The sequence below is a fragment of the Anopheles ziemanni genome, chromosome 2, assembly GCF_943734765.1.
Source record: "Anopheles ziemanni chromosome 2, idAnoZiCoDA_A2_x.2, whole genome shotgun sequence".
Lineage (NCBI taxonomy): Eukaryota > Metazoa > Arthropoda > Insecta > Diptera > Culicidae > Anopheles > Anopheles ziemanni.
In genome coordinates this window covers 60,459,257-60,484,213 of record NC_080705.1, presented here as the reverse complement: position 1 = coordinate 60,484,213, position 24,957 = coordinate 60,459,257, and the positions used below count along the sequence as shown (strand labels likewise).

The 24,957-nt window shown below is 41.9% G+C and overlaps 1 protein-coding gene across 1 annotated transcript in view; it reads right to left on the bottom strand.

The window, feature by feature from the left end:
- The window catches only part of LOC131281349 (BAI1-associated protein 3), a 49,660-nt gene extending 26,722 nt beyond the window's left edge, over positions 1–22,938 (bottom strand). Inside the window, exons 1-3 of the mRNA XM_058310676.1 lie at positions 22,569–22,938; positions 11,239–11,464; positions 462–699 (exon numbers count right to left, since the gene is read on the bottom strand). Of these exons, the coding sequence (XP_058166659.1) occupies positions 462–699; positions 11,239–11,464; positions 22,569–22,938 (834 nt within the window). The remainder of the gene's footprint in view (positions 1–461; positions 700–11,238; positions 11,465–22,568) is intronic.
- Between the last annotated feature and the right edge of the window lie 2,019 nt (positions 22,939–24,957).

The window sequence follows — 24,957 nt, the reverse complement described above, 5'->3', positions numbered from 1 at the left end:
GGCCGCATACTGATATAACCATGGGCATGGTGAAAATATCTTGGACAAGATGAACGGTACAACCGTACAAAGGGAATGGAACACGCTGGTAAGAGTAACGAAAAATTCGTTGAACTACATGAAAACCACGTGGGGTAGGAGAAGTCAGGTTAAAAAAAGGAGGGAGTTTTGTTGGAAGGGAAATGGGAACGTGTTTTACATTTTGCAAGAGCGCTGCCGTGAGCTAAAATGAAGCAAGAGTACACGAATTGCTTGAGTGAGAAGGGACCGGGTATTCCAGAAAGATATGGTTGGGATTAACAATGTTGAAACCACGAAGAAAAATGGAAACGAAAAAAAATAAACAACAACAAAGTGCGTTTATTAAGAAAAATTAAAAATGTAACAACTTCTGGCTTTTGCTCGGGGCCATCCGGGGCGAGGGTTGGGTTCCTTTTAGGGAAAACATTCAGAAGACGTACCTGCCCACCAGGGGCCGGAGCCCCGACGGTGTTGGCGATCGCGTACAGCACATCCAAGTAGAGGTGTTCCTTCTGCTCGGACCGCTCGATGTCATCCTCCAGCAGCCGGTCGGTGTCGTTCTCCGGCAGTATTTCCGCCCTCGTTTCTACGGCCCGAACCGCCGACATTCGGCGGTTCTCGTTTTTCCACGACAGGGCAGTGAAGCTTTCAAAGTAGGAACCATCATTCTCCTGCACGCTGTTAAGGGCGGATAAATGGAAGAGAATACGAGGGAAATCGTGTTAGAAACAGTTGTACCTGATGTCGGCGTTGGATGAGCAATTTATCGATTGGTTCGCTGATCGAACGTACATAAACGGCAAGGACAAAATTCGGTTGGCCATTGTACACGCACACATAAACTTAATAAAAAATAAATCAAGCCATCAGGCGATAACATCAAATTTGGTGCATAAATTCGGCATGGGTTGAGTTTTGGTTGGAATTTTATCGATAACCTTACTGGTATGTTAGAAAATAGTCGATGGAATTTTTTATGCTTTTTTATGTGTGTGTTTTTCATGCATGTTGTGTTTGGTTCGTAGGGAATTTCAAAACATAAACGTTATGTACCACAGTGCCTGCCTGCGGAAAGAGTTCGTTCTTTAAATATGAGTATAAAAAGTTGTTTGTAATTACGAGAGTGTAATGAGTATAAATTTATCAATTTTATTTGTTCAAACATATTTGATTTAGTTTCCATCATATGTGATTTAGACTTATAAAATCAGCAATTTCTTAGAAATTTCATTGAAGTTCCGTGCTGCTATGTCGCTCAATGTCACGTAATATAATGCATGTTATTTGGAAAACAAGAAATAACAAACATTTTATTTTGATAGTCCTTTATCTTCTGTAAGCTAGTCGAGGTCAGACATGATTTGTAATCGGGAAATTTTTTGACTGCATTCATTATGAAAATGTAGCTAACAGAAGGCGTTTCTGTTTTTCGCATTTTTTATTGTCGGTCTTGCGTCTCTTACTGGTATTTTTAATAGACCCTTCATCATAAGCGTCAAGCCACAGCCAAGTATACAGATGGTAATGACGGCAAAGGTTTTTAGGTTCATAGCGAAAATAAGATTAAATCTAACCGAAAACTTTGTAATAAATTATCATGAACTCTTGGAAGAGGATGCAGCAAAGTTACGGTAGCCAGGTGGTTTAAAGTAACATTTTCTTGGGTCAGGATGGAAAAACATAGCAAAAGAGTTTTCCCTACAGCTCCAAGAGAAACTTTGGTTAGTAAATTCAAAACAATAAAACATAAGACAACGCAAATGGGCTTCGACGATTCAAGTGTCTTTTATCAGTTTGAAAGCTAAAGTTAAATAAAATAAATATACTTAATTGAAATTGCCACTAGCGACTGTCAACACATCTCAACGTGATCATCTTGGGTAGCAGTGAAAAGTCTAGACATCGCAATAAGATCTGTTGATTACACTCTACATTGCTTGCGTCTACGCTATCTAGCTCGTACCTGATCTTGATTAGAACCTTAGTCTCAGGCCACGTAGAAACAATGCTTGACTCGAGAGGTCATTGTGGACAGCGCAGGAAACAAGAAGGAACGCCCGTCCCCCGAGGATTAATCTGTGGCCTCGTTGTTGCCGGCAGAACAGGCATGATACGTTATTCTGGCCACGTTTTAGCCGTGGTCCATTTTCTGCGCTTTTTGCTATTCATGAGCACTTATTGCTACGCTGGTGGTTTCCATGGCCTGCTCGGGCCACTCTCGGCCGTTCCTGGGTGTCTTCTCTTAAACGAGCATTAAATAGAGATTTGCATAGAAAGTGAAACTCGACGTTCACGCTCGCGAAGAGCATGTACGGACTGTTATTTTGTCTCGGCTACAAAAGCCGTATCCTCCGATGGCAGTTATGGCTTTTCAGCAGATAACTATGGCCGCAAATGTTGGGTGGTGCTCTATTAGCTTGTTTCCATTGTTATCTTTCGAGTCTACAATTATACGGCACATTACTAAGACTTTCTCCGGAGCACATTGCAGAGTCGCTCATTAGTTTGAATGTTAAGGAATGACCTTCCCTTTGCTGTGTCGCGGAAGAGTAAACCATCTTAACGAAATACAGAATGTAAAATATTATGATACATCGCGTGTATGATTAAAAACTAAAGTTCATGTTGAACTCATAAAAAATCTGCTTGTGTTCATTGTTAACAAACCATCTGATGAAGGTTTGCATCGCAAGAAATGATCTTAAAATTGAATAACTTTTCCAATTGCACCAAAAATTAACTCCTGAAAACTAAAGGCATAGCGTCTGTGAGCCTCAAATGGTCATATATCCCATAATGACATAGAAAAGCCTTTATATTGCTTTACTTAAGAATTGCGGAACCTTAAGAAACTCTCTTTATTTTTTAGTGTAAGTCAATTCCCTATACAATACGTCTTATGTATATGAAATAAATTATTGGGCACAAAACAATTCGACGTTTACATACAATGAGGTTGTCATGAATTTTAGAAGAACATTTAATTTGTTTGTACTATGTACACCCATCATTAAAACATCGATAAAACAGATGTAGAGAAGTGGTAAGGAAAGATAGAACAGTTGATAGAAGAGTGTTGCATGATAAAAGTGGAAACAGATGGGGGAAATCGAATGACAACTCGTTGGATCCACACGACAAAACAATACTCTCCACCGATGAACAAATTAGACCAACAAATACATCAGCGTAACGTCGAACAACCAGCAAGGAACAACGGAAGTCTGAAGGTGTGCGTGTTCTTGGTGAATGGTGCTTGGAAACAGAAATATGAGTACAATGGACACAGTAAGTATAGTTTGACAGTTGATTATTAGTACATGTAGTATATAAACAGCAGCACAAGTAAAAGTACGAGTAAGTGGTAGCGGTTGCAAACGAAATAATTTGTAAGTGTTTTGGATTTTTTCGTTACCTATTGTTATTGGCACTCACGACACTATTGTACGGTGGTTTCATTTTGTCGAACCGATAGACTATTTCCGTCACTCCATGTTCGTTTGGGCCGTTCGAGGCGAAACATTCCTCGGCCACCGGTTGCACCATTATCATAGGGGCCCGCGACGGATATCTGGCGATACGCGGTTGGATCGTTTCGCGTGAGTTTCGTGATATTGATTGTGGTTGCGGTTAATGCGTTCCCCGTGTTCGATGAAGGGGTCGGGTGGACGTTGTGTGGTGGTGAACCGCGTAGTAAATTGTTGGCATAATTGTTCCACACGGTACGTGTGGTGTGTATGTTTGTTCGAGGAAGGGAAGCATTTTTGGGGGAAGGATGGTCGTTTGTTCATTTCAAATTAAAAATCACCAAGATGTAGTTTGATCGTGTTTGTCCGATCGGATACAAAAAAGAGGTGGGATAGCGCGAGAACAAGTTTATAGAATAAACATGCCAAAACATACGGTTAAGAGGAAAATTCAGCACAGGGAAGCGAATGGAAAAAAGAGATTCGAGATGAAAAAAGTTTGAGAGAAAAAAGTAGAAAAGATTGTAGATTAGTTTTACAGTGCCACATTGCGAGCACGTGATCAGATACGTTTAGTAAGTCTAAAATGGCGCATAAAGTGGACAACAGTCATATCAGAGAAACTGACTAGATCGTTGTTTTGTATTGATGGTTATGAGTATTACAGATACCATTTGATACTGTCGCTAGTTTTTATATTAGCCTCATGCTGTAAGCAGCAAACTAAGAAATATTAATTTTTGTTATGTGATGTAAAAAAAAATGTCTGAAGACTGATGAGAAAAAGGTGAAAGTTTTAGTAAAAATCAGTTGATTTTAGCACCAACATTAATTTCTCATTGCTATGATATTAATTACCAGGTGTTTATTAACACAATTTTTCCTGTCGACATCATCTCTTAGTGCTGAATGACTACATATTGTATGTCGTACAATTTCTTTGAATATAGTTTCCCCGTGCCCTCAAGTTCCTTTTGAATAAGCGAAAATAATTCCAAGCATGCATTAGGCAACATTAACGTTCCAATCTCAACAACGTGTCAACAACGATTGTTTCCGCCATGAGCAGCGAACCGTTGCGTCTGCGGAGGACGAGAATAAATTCGCCCAGAAAATGGAAGGAACTGGAAGGTGTGAAGGAAACATCGTTGCCAACATGTCGCCTGCAAGATAATGGATGACGCCGGAATTAATTGTCCGTCTGTTCAGATGATGGCTGCAAACGTCGATGCCGAGTGGAGTGTGTAGGCGAATGACGCACATGCCCCGGGGGTCGTAAAACAAGCCCAGCGTTGAGTCGTGCCAGCAAGTCACTCGTTAGGGCTTCGACGAAACGAAAAACGGCATTTGTTACGCGACTAAAATGGCGCCAGGGCCGCGGGGCGAAATGTTTCATCCGTGACTCGACGGCTGCTAATGATATTCTAGGATGAATACGCGGGCACACATCCTTTCGGCACAACCCGAGGAGCACCGAGGCGCCGAACAACAGGTGGCCACAAACATTCCGTCCACCGGCGCTCCGCTGCGGTGGCGTGCAACAGGTCCCACCGGAAGCGTTTTGGCTTGGTGCCAAAGCCAAACCGAGCAGCGAGCCATCGAAGCGAACTTAAAACCATCCGACAAACCGGACTGGATCGATGAAAGCGTGGTAGTGAGTGATGGGGGAGGGGGTGCGTTGAGGTACGGAAACGAGACTGTCCGACGGATAGCGGAGGGTGTGGAATGTTTGATGAATGGTTTTGCAGTAAATGTCATGTCCTGCCCCGCCATCGAAGTACACAACGCAACATATGTTGTGGTCCATTGGGTTCGATTTACTGTTTGCACATTAGTGAACCTTTTTTTTATGTGCCTCAGAGTAAACCGATAATCCTTTCGAAACGACATTGGATGTGGCACAAGGCATGCAACGGGTACGGCGACGGAGGAGAGCATACTTGAGTTTCGCTTGCTGCACAGTTCTTTTAATGCAGCAACAGTAGCTAACATAACAGCATCGATTGCAATAATGAAAATGCCCTTTTCATAATACCGGAAACTAACATAATAATCTGCCCTTAAGTGAAAAACATTAATTCTATTACTTTACTCAAGAAATTAAATGTATGCAGTAAAGTTAGATTATTTAACTAAATTTTCAACAAATACAAACCCGAGGCTGTCAACCAATGTTGGGTCTTTGCTGTTACGCCGCGTTTGAATGGCAATTTACTAGTGTTGTGCATAATGAATCTTTTGGCGAGATTCATTCTTATGAATCTTTTTCCTAAGTTTCATTCAGATGTATTCATGAATTTTTGCGGATTAGAGTTTTCAACGCTTAATGAATCTTTCGAAACCTCAATGAATCTTCATGAATCTTTCATGGATCTGTCACGAATCTCCTCGATTCTTTCATAGGCGTGGACAATGCGACCAAAAAAAAACAGGGTCCCTCAACCCATTTTTGGCTGGTGACTTTTCATCAGTTGGTGTGTCTTTGGGATTCATGAATCACTCTATGAAAGATTCATGAATCCATTATAAGGCAGAGATTCATTCAGATCCATGAATCTGAATCAGATTTACATAACTCTACAATTTACCCTACTAATAAGGGAATTATGCATGTTCGACTTCTTTTTGGTTTGGTGTGCATCTTTTCTATCTAAATAGTGATTAAATTTTCGCTATGTTTTCTTTTATTATTGTTTTCGCTTATATTTTTATTATACATGTTCTCAATGGAAGCCCAAACATGAAAATGTTCGAACGACATTACAAATCTTTTTCCAGAGTCTTGCGTTGGTTCGAAAAAGTTCGTCCTCGAAAGTGTGAATTTTCCGTTTCACATGAAATGTTTTACACAGAATTTTAAGCCCAGGCATCTCTGTGACCCGTCAACAAGGTGTTAGGTATGCAAATATTGTTGAAAAACAGCATATAAATGTTTTTTAACGTTCGCAATCAAATCATAACATCTCTTTGAAAACATGTAGAACCTAAAATAATTGATTCGAAATCCTACAGAGGCTTTCAAAATTTAAAAAGATTTTCGCGTTTCTTTTGTTAAATTTACGTAATTTAGCACCTTTCAAACACGTGAATGAACTCAGTCAAAGAAATGAGCTTTGAGTGAGATAATCAACTTTGTATGGAGCAATAACTTAGCTATGATAGCATTTAACCAATCATTGCTCTCCCTTCGATTACAACCTGATAGAGCAGCGACGAAATTTGACGTGCACTGTGCTGTTTTACGACGCTAATGTGTCGCTCGTCCCATACACCCGTCGACTTGCGTTACCCGAGTAAGGATTACACCGGTTGATGGATGGCAGTTTACTATTTGACTGGTAAGAAAAACTTCTTCCATTTCGCTGGAATGGATGCACTTAGCATTGGCACTGGCGCGCGGGGTGTCGGGCGGGCGGATGTTTATTTGTTCATTTGCCAACAAGTCAGAGAACATGTTATCTCCGCACATTCCTTTGGCATGGAAGGCAGGGTCGGGTCAGAAACACATCGGAACGTTTCTTCTCGCAAGCGCATGGAGAAGGCGCGGTTGGAAGGATTGACATTGGTTTCAAATGTTGCAAAAGTTCCGCGCGAAACGGCGGTATATTGGTGCGCGGGGGAAGGCTGTAGCGGAAAGGTGGGGGCATAATGGAGGCATCAAAGGCACGTGGTGGTCCCCCCTCGGATGGCGCTCGTGTAGTTTGTGGTTTTTTCGTGAATGTTGTTACCCGTCGCTGCGAGGCCAAACTTTTTGCGGTGTTGCATTGGCATTTGGGTGCATAGTTTTTGTTTGTTTTCCCCAGAAGTTTTGCCTCAGTTATCGGTATGCGGAAAGGATGGCTTGTTTTTCGATACGGCATGCTGCAAAATGCCACCAGAGCGAGGAACGTAATGACGCGTTGGGTTCATTTCAGTGGAATTTGCACAAATAGGGGGGCCTTTATGTGTTTGAAGAGTATTTTATGCTGGTTTTTCATTACACTCCACCCAACATGTATTGTGAGTTTAAATGGTCTGTTGGAAAATTTGAGGTTGACTTATGAACTGTGAATCACGAACAATTAAATGACATCGTAAGACATTACAGTATAGAATGAGTCACCAAACAAAATATTAATGCTGTATTTTGCACTTATCGACAATGAACAATTATTTTCAAATTATTTGGAAATTTCTCAGTTCGTACAAATTGTTATACTTGTTCGGAAAGGGACTGCAAAAATCTGACATGTATAATAAAAATGAAGATGAAAAAGAAATGTTGAAATTCAAATAACCCCTCACCATGCTAAGTTTGATCTTTTCATTTACCCTTCAACCACCATTGGTTAGATGTGGAGGTTTTTGCCATATGTAGTCGTGCAAATAATTAACATTTACCGGTCGTTTGAAACAGATCATCAACGGCATCAACGTCGCACTTAAACGTGAATGTGCGCGGGTGTGTAAAATGAACTCTTTTACCGTTGTTTGATTTTGGTTTTTGTACGTTCGAAAAGCATTTGTTTGTGGTTAATTATTTATTTAGGGATGTGAGTCCACCACTCAGTATTTGCAGAACCGACAAGATTTTTTTTCGCGCGTACGCATCCCGTAGCTTGGAACACTCTGTTTATACTAACTCTTGAATGAGATTAAAAAAGGAAGGAATGCAAAAACTTTCTGTATTACCCAACATCCAACTGCATATCTTTGTCTCTAACAAACATATTTAAAAATAAAGTCTGTCAGCTCTCCTGAAGCTATACCCGCTTATGTAATACTTCGTTATTATGTCGAACGAGAAGGGTTAAAGGAAAAGGAGTCTTTGAACAAAGAACAGTCTAGTTACTGCAAATCGGTGGGTTGTGCTAAAACCGATTATCTCTAGCCGCCTCTTAGGGATCCCTGGAGAATCCTTAGCAGGGAAATATATTTTGTAACCGGGAGCCTCATAGCTTGTGCGGGAAAACTTTCTGGCTGCATTGTTGGATGATCGACTTCCATGTTGAAGGTAGGTCACGGCGAACAATATCACAAAAGGAAAATATGAAAAAACGGATACATATCGCTAAGGAAAGCGAAATAATATCTCTTTTATTTCCTATCGACCCAATCGACCTCGTTCATCCGTCCTCCAGCTCCTGCTCCTCCTCCTTTCGTCCATTGGTTCCATTAGCCTTGGTTAGGATTTGTGATGCCTCTCATCCCTCCCGCTAGTACACCCCATTTAGCAGTGCCAACAATGGACTGGAACGAAATGAATCGAAACGGAACAGAACTCAGTGGTTCCGGGTTGAACATTGGGGTCATTCGGGGTAGGAGGTGAGCGCAACATCCGGCAACTATTCGAAGCGCAATTTTGCCTCGTTTCCTTGCACACACACACACAACCACACACATACTAGTGCCGATGGACATGCGAAAGTGTGCATGGGAAGGCATTATTCCCGTGGCAACCACCGCGTTAGTGCTTTGTTATGGTTTGGCCCGTTCGTTGCCGGTGAGCTGAACGCGTTTCCCACCGACTTTCCCGACGATCCGAATAGTTGTTGTTTGGGGAAGGTAGGTAGAAACGGTGCTTTTAGAAGGAGCGAAAACTAGGGAAAGGCAATATTACCTACCATTAGGAGTTTTCTCCGTTCCCAGGCTAACTATGTTGCCGCTCGTGCTGTACCATTACTTGGGAACAATTATAAAATAACAGTCTCGAAGGACTAATAAAAAATTTACGATCCTTATTGCTACCACCCATAAACGAGACTTGCGAGAAACTGAGCACGTTTGCTTAGCTGCAGAAATATGAAAGCCTAGCAAGTTTAAAATCATACCAACAAACCAAGCAACAACCCGGGGTAACGCTAGTGGGAGGACGAGACTGTGCACGGAAAGCTTATCCCCATTGTTTTCCCGAGCGTTGCTGACAGTGACGACGGGATTGCAATAACATCCGGTACGATGTGGGACGCTCTGGAACAATTTTCGTCCGTTGCAAATATCCGCTCTCGGCCATGGTGGTCGGTTTTAATAAGCCCGAAGGTTGATGGCCGGAAATTTAATGGACGGTGCAACCGCAGCGCATACAGAAGAAGAAGCGTAACGTTTTGTTTTATGGTAAGCTAAATTTTGGTGATTTTACAAAAAAAAACAATGTTGTTACGCCGAGTCCGGAAATATTCGGCAGATAACTCAACCTTAATGGTTTCTTTAGCGAGGTTCAGGAAGTTCGAGCAGTGTTGTGTTATGTTTCAGCATTACCGGAAGCATCCGGGTTTTGGTGTCCCTTTCTAAGAAATGTGTGGTCAGGTCATTTATTATTAAATTATCCCACACGCAAGCTACCCATAACCGAGGTTATTTTGATGAAACCGGTCCCTTTGGTGTGGTTTTGGGAATACTAATTATGGAACCCGATGCATTCGAACCCCATCGGTTGCGGTGAAATTTTCCAACGTGTCTTAAATAACACCACGTTATTGTACAAACAAAATCGGACAAAAGACCCATGGAAAATGGAAAAGTTCAAAATAGAATTGCATGGCGTCGCCGGCTCTATTCAGCGCCGAGCGAACAGAGGTTGCTTCATCAACGGAGGGAGATTAAAGAAATTTGTTCAACGTTATTGTTTTGTCGACTGCAAAAAGTTTCACATCGTACCGCCCAGAGGACAACAGTGACAGGAAATGACGGTGCAGTCCCAAATACAATTAAGTGCTCCCACTAAGCGTCATGTTTAACGGTTAGCGTAGGTTTATAAAGCCATCATCTTTTAGCCCCTACCGAACCCGACCCGACCCGAACCGACGTTATTAATATCCGCCATTGTACTTTGTTGGTCAGCGGTCGGTAGTGGTTTTAAATAATTGAGCTAAAATAAGCCTGGGCAAACGTTAAATTAAAACCGTGTTTTGGTTCTTTTCATTACTTCAACGATGCTTTGCTGTAGGTTATCAAGGCTTTTGTTGGAATATGATACGATTGTACAGGTACAAATGGAAGTTTTTATTATGTCATGTACAAATGAAAGTTTTCTTGATATTCTTAAACGATATTCTTGATTGATTAAAATGTATTCCACCACCATAGCGAACATTTAAGGTAATTGTATACATATTTTTCACAAAACCTACCGTTCAAAATTATTTGCATACATAGTTTCGATATTTGTCGGTAGTAAATAAGGTAAACTGTAATTGTTTGGATGGTAAGGGTGGGTTTTTACGAGAACAACCTTCAAAACAACAATATTCAAGCATATTTCAAACAACACCTTGAGGAGAACTCACAGTCAATGTGAAACAATGGTTGATTTATGTTTACCGATGTAATCTCATCCAATATGCTACAGCTATAATTTAATCCACCGTCCATGCGGGGGCACCAAATTAAGCCACTTAACGGAACGTGGCACCGCTTTCGCTTAAGTGGAGGTATGAAACAATAAGTGACCGTAATAAATTACGCTTAGCTGGTACAGTAGCGGTAGGGCCTATGTTTTGTGAAAAAATAAATCATCGATTGATTTTACTGATTACAACAATTTTTTACAATGACGTTTACGGAATGGTTTGGCACCCGATGGATGTGATATTTCTAACGTGAATAGGCTGCTAAAAATGGTCCCTCAGGGAATGGAAGTAAACTTAAGAAGGCCCAAAAGCTATGTTTCTGTCTCTAAATTACAAATTCTGAAGATGGAAACATGTAGGAAAGACAATATTTTCTTTTCCGAAACCATTACACAGAGATGCGTTACAAAGCGAGCACTTACCCAGATGAGGATTTAATTTCCACCTCGGGCCACGACGGTCGTCGCTTCCAGACGGAAAAGGACGGCTTGTCCGGCGGGTTGGGATTGATCGGTGAGCTGCGACCGCGGAACGAACCCTGGCGTGGTGGCGGTACTAGCGCGTCCAGTCCACGGCCTGATGACTGCCGTCTGATCGGTGGAGTTCCGGGTGCGGCCAGGGTCGACGGGGTGGCAACCTTCCCATATCCTACGTAGACGAGAAAAGGGTAAAGAAAACATCAAAGGACAACATTAATAACCTGAGGCGTTTTCATCAGTCTTCAAGGAACAAGCATTAAAGTGTGTGTGTTTTTAGATCTTCAAATAAAATCTCCATTCGGGAAAATAAATCATGGGTGCAATTTCAAAGTGGTTTGCCATTGCAACACCAACGTGTGAGTGTGTAGATTCAATCAAGTGGTTGCTCGCAAGAGTGCCCACAAACTCGTAGAATGCTTTCGATGAGGCTCTAAAGGGCCCTCGAGGCATTCCTTACACACACAAACTCACACCGATGCCAACAGATTTGCCAACGGGACACTGGCAGGCTGAACAGCTCCTCCGGCAGCCCACTCAATTGCACTATCCAGATGGAACGGACCGGGCACGTTCTTGTGCTATTGTAGTCTAATGCAATCATTGAATTATGTTGCTACACTAATATGCACATCCGCTTGGCAAGCATAGGGATGTGCGGTCATGCAATGCAATGCGAAAATAATTCCGGGAGCGAGAATGAGAGAGAGAGAGCTAGAGAGTAACATCCTGCAACAGGGAAACCCGTGATGGTTGAAGCTGCTTTCCATTAGTGTCACCGCCCTTTGGTGTGCGGTGAAAATTCCGGCGCGGTAGAAGGGAATCCGGGCAACGGCTCCTAGCTGGCCCTGCAACAGACTGGCCCGAGCATGGATGCATAAATGATTGTGCAATCGGGCTTGCAGCTTCACGTGCAGCCAGCCAGACTGTTCTTCGGCGCTTTGATGGAGTTGACATGCAAGGCGCTGTGTGTCGGTACGATTGTGTTCTCGTTAGTATCAGCGTTTCTCTTTCCTACTCATGATGCACTTTGTTTCGGAAGGAAAAGAAGTCTTAAAACACCTTGTTTATAACTTCATTCCTTTGCTCTGCATTTCAGTGCAGTTGGTTTCGAATGCACATGGCAATCGTAGAAAAAGGACCTTCGAGTCTACAAGTGTTGGGCTGCTGTTTCAGTTCAAAGACCATCAACAAGAAGTAATTGTACTCTGAACTTTCTCACAGCGTTGCATTTTTTATAAAGCTTTTCACTTCTCATTGAGTCTGTTGAGGGAATATCGGCAGTTTCTTTTTTCGCGTTCAAAGTCATTTCGGCTAGCAAATGTACTTGCCCAAGCTTGTGCTCGGTTATGGTGCATCTATTACCTAGCTCTAAGCAATTTGGAAATGCAATTTCATGACTTTCAAAACTTCGCCTTACCGACAAACAAAATACTTCTGGTTTCCAACGCCCACGGGTTCAACAATGCCTATGGGGTAAAGGATGCATATCGGGTGTTTCTGAAATGTTTCAGCAGTAAACGGAAGATTGAATTACATCCTCGCATTTTCGGTAACAATAAGAACTTTTTGAGGTTCTATGGCTTCGTGATGTGATGCCATAATAAAAAAGGGGGTGAGTTCCGCACTGCACGAGATCCTCCTTGTCAGGGGCTAAACTTTTGTCGAAACATTTTGTCATGTGTCATGCGGGTTGGTGTTGAGTTTGGTTTGGCTTTGAAGATGATTCATTTACATACTCCAATTATTCAATCAACCAGCCCAACCGCACCATAAAGAGTGGCATGTCAGTTGCCATGAATATTTGGTATTTATTTTGTTAGTTTAATTAGTTTTTAAATAGGTCATCAATTGGCATCCAGTGAACTGCGCATGTGGAAAACCTGTCGCTTCGAGCCCACTAAAGTACGATAGTAATAAATAGGAAAATAATTGGCTGCTTTACAGAATAAACGGACCCATGAAAGTTTTCTTGCGTAAATTTTGTAAATAAAATGGAGCAAAACTAATTTAAGTCTCACCGTATAGAAGTTTGTAGCAACTCAGATCACAATAATTTCTGCCATCGATATAAAAAAATTGAGAAAAAAAAAATTTAGCGTAAAATTGACTAATTGCATTACAAAACTAAAATCTAAGCTTAATTGGAATGTTTCTACATAGCAAGAAAACGAAACAATTAGCATTTTAATGAGAAGTTCCTATGTTTTCTTATTTCGTACCGTTCTGTTCACTTTTGGCTCAGCGACAACAAAACATCAAATTACTCCCGAGAATTCTACACATTTTTCTCTCAAATGCTTGAAAGGCTAGAAAAAATATTCACGCTCTGTAAGTTTATACTTGCACCGTTTCAGCACATCAGCATCATCATCTTTCAAAGATTTTTTTTTTGTAGCTCTTCGGGACGAAGCTGACGCTCATCTTGTAGGAATTAAGTTGAAAGCTTCGCCCTGCGGCCGCGCACCGGACAGGATGGCAAAACGAAGCCACATTGTTGTCCGCCGGGAAGCTATCTCATCGCCTCGGTGCGCTTAGAAACGATGAGGGGCCAAAAGTTTTCCCAACCCCAAAGAGGAATGAAATTTTCGTTTCTATTCTACCACGTTGGCGCCGTGTGGGAGTGCTGGTCTAGTTTGCAAAATGATAAAACTACAGCAACGCTTGACAGCGCTGTCCAACGGCGATAAAAAGGTAGGAAGACATATTGTCTTTCTTAAAGATATTTTTCAGCTCTTGGCAACATTTTTTTTGTTGTGTCACGTGCTCAGTTTCGGTCGTTGGTGACAGTGTTTGCTCGCTGTTCTCTGCCTTTCCTCTTGTTGAAGATTCTAGCAGGTAAATATCGTATTTTGCGCTCCTTAGATATTTGGAGCCGGTTGAGTTATGCTTTGTTCACCTTGTGTTCATAACGAGTGGAGATTGTTTGCCTGTCTGAAGTTCGTATTGAGGAAAACTTTGAATTCAATGACGTAAATGCTACATCCATTTGGTTTTCAGTAAACGAATGAAAATGATTAAATAATTTCGTTTGATAGTTCCGGATGAGCCGAATCAATCGTTTGTCTAAAAATGCTGTTGAACCTAGTTGTATAGCCTTTTCTGTGAGCTTTACATATTTCATTTCATATTTTCAGTCAATCCTATCCCCTATCTAAAAATAAATCCAGACCTCTATCTTCTAGCCCTCCATTTTTTTAAGTTCATGTTTTGATTATTTTATCGGGATTCTCCATATCGCAAACCTTATCTTATCTTAACCTAGGAAAAAATATCTAACAAACATCGATCAGGCAAATCTAATACGAAAAGTCGAGATTTAAAATCAAACGGAAAGCATCCTGGGCCGAAAGTGCGGAAGGAAGTGGATCGACATGTCGTGCTCTAGGCCATCGTTTTGCATCGAACGTTAATCGCCGATTACATGGATTGATCGACTTCCTTTTCTTTTGGCTTCAGCCCGCCTTAAATTACAACGATTATGGTCGAAGCAAAGCATGACAGTGTTATGGTGCATTTACGCGAGAGATAAGCTAATATTTGCCCGAATAACTTTTCTTCATAAAGATGGGTTTATCCTCACAAAATGCACACCCATTTATGGCACATCCTGTCGGGCTAATGGATCACTGGTGAATGGAAAACATAAAAGCTTTGTTTGAAGCGGACGTACCCTTGAACACGAAATGTTTGTATGGAATCGTGATTATTCCTTTAACACGTTGAATTCCAAGCGTTTTTAGCACACTATTTCAGTACAGTCATTTTAAATAAACTTCTTTTTTAACATTTATTAAACCAACGATTTAATAACCAGCTTCCCAAAGAATTGATATTAATTATTACTATAATTTTTGCATTTTACTATAAATGTTGCAATTTCGTTTATTTACGGGACAAAAACTGTTTACAACTAATGACAGCTTGATAGCCATGGCAGTCAACGTGTTAAATGGTATTTTTATGTTATATTTAGCTATGACTGGCTTGGTTTTCCTTACAAGTAGCTAAATACTCATGCCTTTATTTTGTGCGTGCCAAACTAGTGAATTATACAATATAATTCTAAAATATATTTAACCATATGTGGAGAGATAACCGCTTAGTTTTATGTGTGTTTCAATGAGCTCGTGCGAGTTTTGCTTATGCACTGGACGTTATTTAGAGTGCCGGTATGTTCGCGTCAACAAGGCCCAAATCCGGTCCTAACGGTCTAGTGAACATGAACTCGCTAAATGGTTTCCGAGTTGTCACTTGTTGCGGCCTCGGCATATCTTTTTGTGCTCGACATGGAATCCTAATTAGTCTCGACGGTGTCATTCATCCGCCTGCCTCAACACGCTGCCATCGACGACTTTCCCGGCCGTCGTTTCTCATGCGTAAATGGCCAGCTGAACCGATTGCGGTGTCCATCTGTTCTGTTTTTCTTTTGGAGAAAATTGGTGATGCGGATGAGGAGGAAAGGGTAGGAAAATACACCCACAAATACACATGGGCCGTCAAATACCGCTCAATGGCCATCAGGGCTTTTGGCTCTATTTTCGACACAATCGCCTCGGTGCCAGTCAGCTCGCAGCGAACGTCGACGAGTCGCGTGAGAGCCACGCTACTGACGTGCTGCATAATTTATTCATCCCATCTACAGCTTTATACACACTACTACACACACACATACACAAACATACACCCCGCAAAACATAGCACGCACTGGACCCAGGTAGTGATTAAAGCATTTTCGAGGGTATAAAATTTGTTCCATTAGAGCTCGTGTTGCGTGTGCGGACAGTGTTTGGTCAAATTGTTTGATTACAGTTCCGCGCGGCAGAACCCGTGGAGGTTGAGCAAAAAACCAAACCCGTAACGAAAATGCTGGCCATAATACTACTTTAGTGAAAACATACAATCACGATCTCGGAGGTGTTGTAATCACGGTGGCATTGAGCGAGCCTTTTTTCCGCCGGCGTACCTGTCGTGGTGGAAAATGGCTGTGGCGAAAATTAACAGGCAATTCTTAAAAATCACCATCCTACAAACCATCCACCGAAGCCATCCAACAAGTGGAAAACAAGCTCGCCGAAAGGCGCAAGTCCTGCAGCAGTTTATTTTGCTGTCTCCCAGTACTGCCCTTTTGGGGTCGCTTTGGGTTGAACACGACAGTATGAAGAAAAATAGAAACGAACCCAATATTAAGGTGTCTGCAAAACTTTGACTCGGCTATTAGGTGTCATTTTTTCCTCTTCTTGTTTGATTGCTCATTTTGCTTCGGGGGGTGATTTTGTTTTCCATCAAGGTGGTATTTATTCATGTGGATTTAATAGCAATTTTTCATGTTGACGATTAGGCATTTATTCGGCTGATGCTTAAGGGACTTCGGTAAACAAATTGCCTCAGTAACGATGAAACATAAACGGAAAAAGAAGTATTTGGTTTGATTAACAACAAACACTTTTTTATGCATAGGAAATTTATCCTCATTTGCTACACAATTAAATGATTTATTTCTATCTTTTTAATTGCTCAATTCAACTACGAAACGAATTTCGTTCGGGTGACTCAATTTAAAAACGTTGGAACGCTTCCAAATATTTAATTAACTCAGTTTAGTTGTGTTTTTGAGAAATCCATATTCCCTGCCGCCTCAGTCAGGATAGTTATATTAAAGTAGTAGTAGTGTCACGAAGGACTCATGGTAGGTTTTGGTTATGGTTGTGTAGGATCGGAAGAAAAGTTAGTTAGTTTTCGGTTTTACGAAACAAAATTAAATGGAACATCGTCACATCGCTGGGAACACGCAATAGTGACTCAATTTGGCGACAATTGGCACCTTCCTAAGTGAAAGCCAATTTAATGTTCGTTACGTAAAATGGTAAATTTCTGCTTTAATTAAGTTTGCCTTTGCAGTCTTTCGGCAAGCATCCAAGTTTGGTTCGTTGTGTAACTTTGGATCGTCGGGAGAATTTTAAGTAATTGAAAACAAATATTTTCTTGTCTAATTACATTAATTTAAGTTAATTTTTGCTCAAAACTAATAAACTGAAGCAATAAAAAAGTATGAATCCACGACTCACTATAAGAATGTTTATATGTTTATACTATACGATACAAAGGTAGCAGACTTTCCAGTAGCAATCCGTAGGACAACATTTTCGTCCGCCATTTTACCATTTGGCGCCATTTTGTAGAAACCGCACCTAGACGTGACCAAGACATGGTGTTAGCCTTGAACCGAGCGTTTGTGAGTTCGGTTTGCTAGAAAGATACGAAAGGAAACCATGCGGCAAAAAGTATCTCCAGAAAGCGAAAAGAAGAAAGCCCTAATCGACGGCAAACTTTGCAACAGCAGGCAATAGCTTGCTTTCCGTTCTTCAATTGGTCACGCTTCTTGGTTCAGCGAAAGCGTTCGTGTGACAGGCAGGCAGGAAGAAGAACCGGAAACGAGAGAACAGTAGAATTAGTTCCGCATGTTTCCCATAGTGAATGGGATGGTGAATGGAAGTTTATAAATTATAGTTCCATGTAAACGCCCAGGAAGGCTCATTACGAAGGGTGTAGCGATACAAGCCTGGAATCTGATCAAGAGTGGTTAGCTCACCTTGCCCTGGTGGCAGAAGGATCGCTGGAAAAGTGTTTCGGAACGGCGTATAATTTTTCTTTTTCCTTGCACTTCACATTTCGTTGGCCGGTCTTGCGTACCGTGTAGCAACAGTTTGCTTATGCTCCGCTCATCGATTCTAGCGATTCGTAAAAACCGTGAACGTGATCGTTTAGCAATGATAATAGCATTAAGGTATTAGACTTCCACTACCCTCGCTGGTACTTTCTTTCACCAGCACGGTATTTGCAAGACTTATGCTACGTACACTGCGGGCACCATAAGTACACCAAGCACCCGCTATCAAAACGAACACTTTCATAGTTATGTTATGAGCGTTGCTAGGTCGTGGGTAAAAGCTTGTCATTACCAGCTAAAGACCTTTTCCCAATTCGATCAAAGCAGTGCTGGACAGGGTTTTCTTTTCTTCTTAAAGCAAACCTTCATGTAGAAAGCGTGGCATAGGGAGGAAAAATGCCCAGAGTATAGTTTGCCACATTGCTTACACTCACAAAGATCACCACTTAAAGACAATCGTGTTAAATATGGCCCCGAACGATGCGTTACAGAGATGTGTTGTAATGTTTCCCCTGAGTACCGAATTGAGGATTAATGTTGTACGTCGGCTTTAAGAGTTTTGGCAAGTGACCCCTAACCATTTGAACTTCGAATGCGGCTTAGTAAAGGACTGTTGATACAGGTAAAACCAGAAAGGAATTATTCCAAAAATACCAGAATCAGAAGATTTCGCCCAATCAATACTTGGCAAAATGATAGCAACAATTCAGTGATGAGCGGCCAAGGCTACCTGCTGGATCCAGCAACCCATCTCCTGGTGAGATTTACAGCATTCGTCTGAAATGTTCGCAATCTTGAACTCACCCCCCCCCCCAACTGCCGACCCGCACAAGGAACCAACAATCACTCGCCGCTGAGGAGGGAACAGATTCCGGCCGTTGTTTCAGTTGATTTATGTTTCACTCGACCGAACAAGCATCGCTTTCGGCATGCCATTCTTGTGTTCGCATAGCGCCTATTTGCCCGTTGGTCGGGAAAATTCAGGCTTTTCCATGCCCCCCACCAGCTCGAAGTCATGGTGGTCATGGTCGAATGGAAATCGAAACGTTTAAGATGGGCTATCGCGCATTCCAATCCGATTTTCCGGGCATTGGGCAGTCGGATCGAATGGTTTATCAATGGTACCCTGGACACACACACACATACAATACAAACACACATACACAAAAATGTTTGGACACGGTCCCCGATTATCGGGGACGAAGTGGACGGAAAATATGTTCCGTGAGTTACTGTCGGGAAAATATTTACCCTGTAGTATTGCTTTTACTTTCACTCTAGGGCAGCTATTAGAGGCCACCATCCGGTTGGTGGGCGATGAACGAAAGTTAATTTATTACAGCGCTTGGATCAACTGAAAAGGTATCCCGACAAATAGTGTACGGTATCGAAGATCAAATCCATTATTAATCGTCTCTTGAAGGATTACTTAGCGACGTGAAACACGAAAAGAAATGACAAATATATGGAAGGTCATTTTTGCGACCCAATCTTCACCAGATCGATCCATCCCATGTCAGACGTCGGTCGTACGAATTGGACAGAAATTCAATTTTGATATTCCTTGGGGAGCAAGAGGGAAATCCACTGACCGCTTCTTAACGTAACCCGTAACATAGCGACCGACGGGGAAGGAAAAGGAATACCAAAAACCACCTCGGAGCATCCGGACAACTTTGATCTTGGGCCGAGACTGGTCGGGCTGGTTTATTGGTGATTAATAATTCTTTTCGCAAGTGACAAAACTTTTCCCGACGAAACCCGATTAAAGAAAGGTACGGAGCAGAGGCTCCGGTGAGATTGGATGGGATTTTTCTTTCGGCGGCCTAACTGCTGCTGAAGGGCATTTGGTCGCCAAGCAATCAGCTATGCCAGACACGAACCGTGCTCATGAGCTCCACATGCAAGCCGGCCCTTCCGGCATACAGGTATGTTTTATGAATGTGCTCGCTTTCATCCTCGGCAGGGTTGTTTGGGAGCTATTTTGAAATATTCAAAAGTCCCCCAGCCGTTTTATGTCACCCGGCGGAGCGCCGCCCTCCGACCATCCTTTCCATTATCCCGGCTCTAATCCATCTCCATTTTTCACCCACTTCATCATATGGTGAAGAGTGAGTGGCCCTGCCACTTCACAAGAGAACGTTGCATTGAACTTTTTTTTTCTACTTTTCACTCACCCAATTCCCCACTCCGGTGAGCCCGACGCCCGAGGGGTAACGTGATGAACGGGAACTTTTTCACTTTTGAGCCAGATCGAGGCGTGTGGGAGCGGAAATTAAGGACCAGACGGCAATAAATATAGGTGGCGGTGGGTGGAAAACTTTGTGAACTATTGCTGGCCTTTTATTTTGGTTTGGTTTGAAGCCGTGGAGTGGACCGTTGCCTTTTTCCCTGGCCACGTTTCAATCATCTCGCGTTAAGCAAGTGCCATTGAATGTAACGATGGACGATGGTTTTGCCCAGGCACATTATGGTTGAAAGATGTGATGTTTGAGTTTTATCGGTTGATTTTTCTTATTTCTTCTCTACTGGGCGAGCTCGTCGGGAAGGTGGTCGACATTCAAGTGTGTCTCAATGTTTTTTTATGTTTTGCCTGTGTTTGTTCTTGATTGTGTATCATTCGGGAAAGGTCTACAAACGTTAAAAATACTGGCTTCTCTTTCTTCTAAGCAAAATATTTATTACACATTAGAGCGTTTTAATTCTTTGATAAGATTTTTAATTTGAAAACGGTTTATTCATTCAGTCCATTCCTGTTAATATTTAATAATTTATTTATTTTTTATTTGTTACGAATTTTATATCGTTATAACAAGCTGATTCCATTGCTTCAAGTGAGTCTTTTTTGTTCATTTGAAATCAAAGTATTATGTGCTAAACACAATGACGATTAATGATACAGTTATTTTTGTTGCAATAAAAAAGTAACGTGTTGTTCGAACATTTCATTTAAACAGTAATTTTAACAGGCTTTTCATTGGATGACGACGGTTTTTTACGTATAGATTCCTCAACGTATGTTGTTATTTTTAAATACATAATGTAAATATAAATTTTAAATACATAATTGCAGACTTTTCAAAACGGACAAGCTGTCTTCAGCGCATTAAATTGTTGACAATCCAATGCAAAATGGTTTACCCCAAAGACAATCAACAGACAGGTCGGGTCAAAGCTGTTTTTTGCTCCGCAATTGTTGTGACAGTTGGTTAAAAAAGTGTTTACAAAAATTTCCAGCATACTTGTGGGAGATCTCCGCCAAAATCTTCGCGAAATAGGTTATGGGTAGATCACAGTATCCATGATCTTGCGGATAGAAACTGCTCTTCTGTGTGAAATCATGTGATATAGATCCTTTTGCTCGCTGTGATTGACGAAATTAAGTGTGTTGGTCTGCCTTATACCCAGTCTTCCTCCAGAACATATTTCGAACGCCTCAACTCTTTTTTCTTTTGATGAAACATACCAAATTTGCAGTTTTATCCCACTTTCTTCGCTGTTCGTGAGAGGTAAACAAAATTTTAACCAACTTTCAAAAATTTTCCCACGGTTTACGGCTCGTTACATGGTATGCTGCGACCTGTCTGTTAATTGACTTTGGTTTAAACTGAGACTCACTATCATGATTTGATATTTTTTTGACTGGTAAGAGTCAACTAAGAATCAAACTTTAAAATATCATTTTTTGAGTTTACTCAATCTGCGCAGGTTTGATGAGTGTTTAAACGTTAAGTAATGTCCTGACCTGAGTAGTATTAGTAGTAGAAACCGTATATTTGGTTGTAATTGAGTATGATACATAATACATTTGTAGAGAGTTTTTTAACGGGTTCGATCACATCTTTCCTCGTTATTTGTGATAACATTTGAGCTAGTCAGTTGGAAATGGTGTGCAGCCTGGTGGCGTTCTGATGAAGTTCAGTGGGAAAATTGGTTTGCCCTGACCTGACATATTGATATTTCTCTAAAGAAAATTTGGAATGTTTATGAGGTTTCAAATCTTAACAGTTTTGACTGACTATGAAAGTGGTTTTTGTATATGCTTATTGTAATTCTCATAACAATTGGTAAAATTTGTACGATCCAATAAAAATATAGAAGCAATTTCCAGATATTCCCAAAAATTGTTTAACAAAAAAAAATGCTGCTGCAAACGTGAACTTCGTATGGTAGAGTGGCTTACTGTTATTGCACATTGGAAACTGGAGAAGTGGCGCAGAAAGAATGAAACAAATACTTGCGATGCATTCAAACGTCTAGAGACCCATCATTTCTAATCTCGACACAAAAGTACACAACACGCGAACGTGCTTCTGACATACCATACTCTACGGTGGCTGCATTCGTGGCAGCGAAAAGGACGCGGCAAACTCTTGGCGACGTTTGCCAAGAACACTTCTGATGAGATCTAGGTGAAACGACCACCAGTGCCCTTCCTACGTCTCACAGCCTGTTTTGCCCCGCGGAACTTGTTCTTGTGCTCGAGCACGAGCACGGTATGGGTTAATGTGAGATACTATGTTCGTGATCTTTCGCTAAGCTACCAACCCTGGGTGGGAGCAAAGAAAATAAGAACTGTGACTTCATGGTCTTCACACCCACTTACCGTGAGATCCTCCTGCGCCTGTCGATGCTCCGCCCGTGACGCTCGCGCCTCCCTGTCCACCAGCGCCGCCCCCGCTTGTGCCTGCGTTTGCCGTGCCGAGTCCGCCCATTCCTTGGCCACTGCTTCCGGGACCACCGGGGCTTAGGCCGGGACTGTGTCCCATGCTGCCCATGCCTCCCATAGGAGCACCACTGCCTCCACCCATGCTGTACGGCGAGGTAACCGAGGATGAGGAAGACGAATGGCCACCGGAGGGCCCCGACGATCCTTCGGCGGACTCTTGCCGTGACAGGGAGAACCTGCGGGGGTTCAGCCCAAGCCCAGCGACCCCACTCGTCACGTACTGCTGAAGCGAGCTGAAGAAACTCATCCTGGTGCCAGGGCACAGTTCTTTACCGCTATTCCTACTCGGTAAATTCCCTTTTCACGACAGAACAAACAGGTTGGTTGAGCCTTACGGAGAACCTCTTATGGTTCCTTCTTTTCTTCCGTATGGCTGCCACTTTTATCCTTCAGTGAGCACACGAACCGATGTTGTTTATGTGTGGCGTTGCTTCAAATTCTATCGATACCAGTGAGCGCACACAATGCGTACTTTACACACGCCTTCGTGTTTTTCGAAAGTTCTGTCTGTTATTTTCCGCCTTGACAGCCCTTCGACCCTTTGCCGATCTGTTTCACTTGTCAGAAGCTTCTGCCGGATAGGTTATGCCAGATGAAAGATTTATGTACACGCTCGTCCCACGGGTTCACAGCGGACACGCTCGCCACGCAATAATGTAGAAGGATTTTTGTTTTTCTCTAACAACCGTTTTTGAGCCAGGAGGACAGATTGACTGGGAAAAATACCGTTCACTGGTGAACAATGCCCACGCTGCTACGCGGTTGAAGATGGTAGTAATTTTATTTTCGACAGGTTTATTTTCACCCTGTTGCTCACTAACATTGGAAACCGGAATCACTTTGTATCACTAATACATGCGGGCGACTACTTAGCACTACCATTACGCGCGAGGGTACAGGTATGTCACACACTACCACATAATCACATTTCTACTTGGTCAGTTTTCTTGGTATGAAAGTCACCGGGACCAGGTATTCGATGAGATCCATTTTTTTACACATGCTGCACAACTTTTTGGGTGAATCTGGAAGGATATAAAAAATAAATCGTAATGTTAAGTAAAACACACACTGTGTAACACTTTCATACACACTTCACTCAAGTTTTTGATTAAATAATTGCAAAAATTCTTTATTACTAAGAAGATCGGTTCACAATCTGTTACTTAGCGATTATTTGCAAATGAACAAACCACCAGGCGCCTCCATCACGCTTTACCAAAATTAGAATAAAAAAAGCAAACTGCTTTAAAAGTACTAAGCATAGTTTTCTATGCATATGAATTTTGTGTAAAAAAATACATAATACTTTTGTAAGGAAGGAAAAAAGATCAGAATGCAACCATTCCGTATTCCGATGGAGCACCAGGCGTCTCCATGTGTCAAGTGGTGATACCCTCAAACTCACGTGTTTACCATTGGAAGCAGCCATTCGCTGCGCGTGCAAATTCTCTAATACGCCAACCGTACTCGCTTTCGTATTTGAGCCCACAGGTTGGGGCGCCATCGCAAGCAACTCAATTAAGATCAAATTTGCATTCCGTACTTGCAAATAAAGCTCACTTTCCTTATTCTGGCACGTACCCGTACACTAGCCGTGCTTCACGTTCAAAGAAACGGACGTGGTGGCCCATTTCAGCGGTACAGTATGAACATTCCGATTTCCGGTTGTGCCGGCTGTGCCGGATAGCGTAGGAATCAGCTACACTCGGCTTTCCCTTTTATGATACTTTATTCTTCCCCCATCGTTATTCATCACTTCAATATTTTCGTTTGGGGTTTTTCTGTATGGCAAAAAAATTAGGTAGAACGAGTTTGTGCAATACGATCTAGCGCATTAGAATAGTACCAGAATTCGAGGAAGCGGAGAAAAACCCAAGTAAAATCCAACCGGCAACTCGGTACTCGTTCCCCGTGTCCAAATATAGGAGAACCCATGGTATGTCCGTTGTAGGCAAAGAACTCTATCATAAGCTGGCTCAAAGAAAGGATAAAGCTCAATTTGATTTCAGCTCATGCTTATTCAGAAGAAGTTGTAAGAGATAGAAATTTATCCTACCTTTTTGCATTCGCTATTGCATAATTCTTCCAGCACAAAACTTCTACCAATGATTATAGTCACACCTCGTACCTATTTTTTGTCATTGCTTCTCTTCGTTTGAAATAATAGACCGTAGCGGTGAAATGATAGCGATGATACACAGAGAGTATCACAAATTCATGTAAATTATTTGTGCTACAGACTCTTCTTCTTCATCTAGCAATA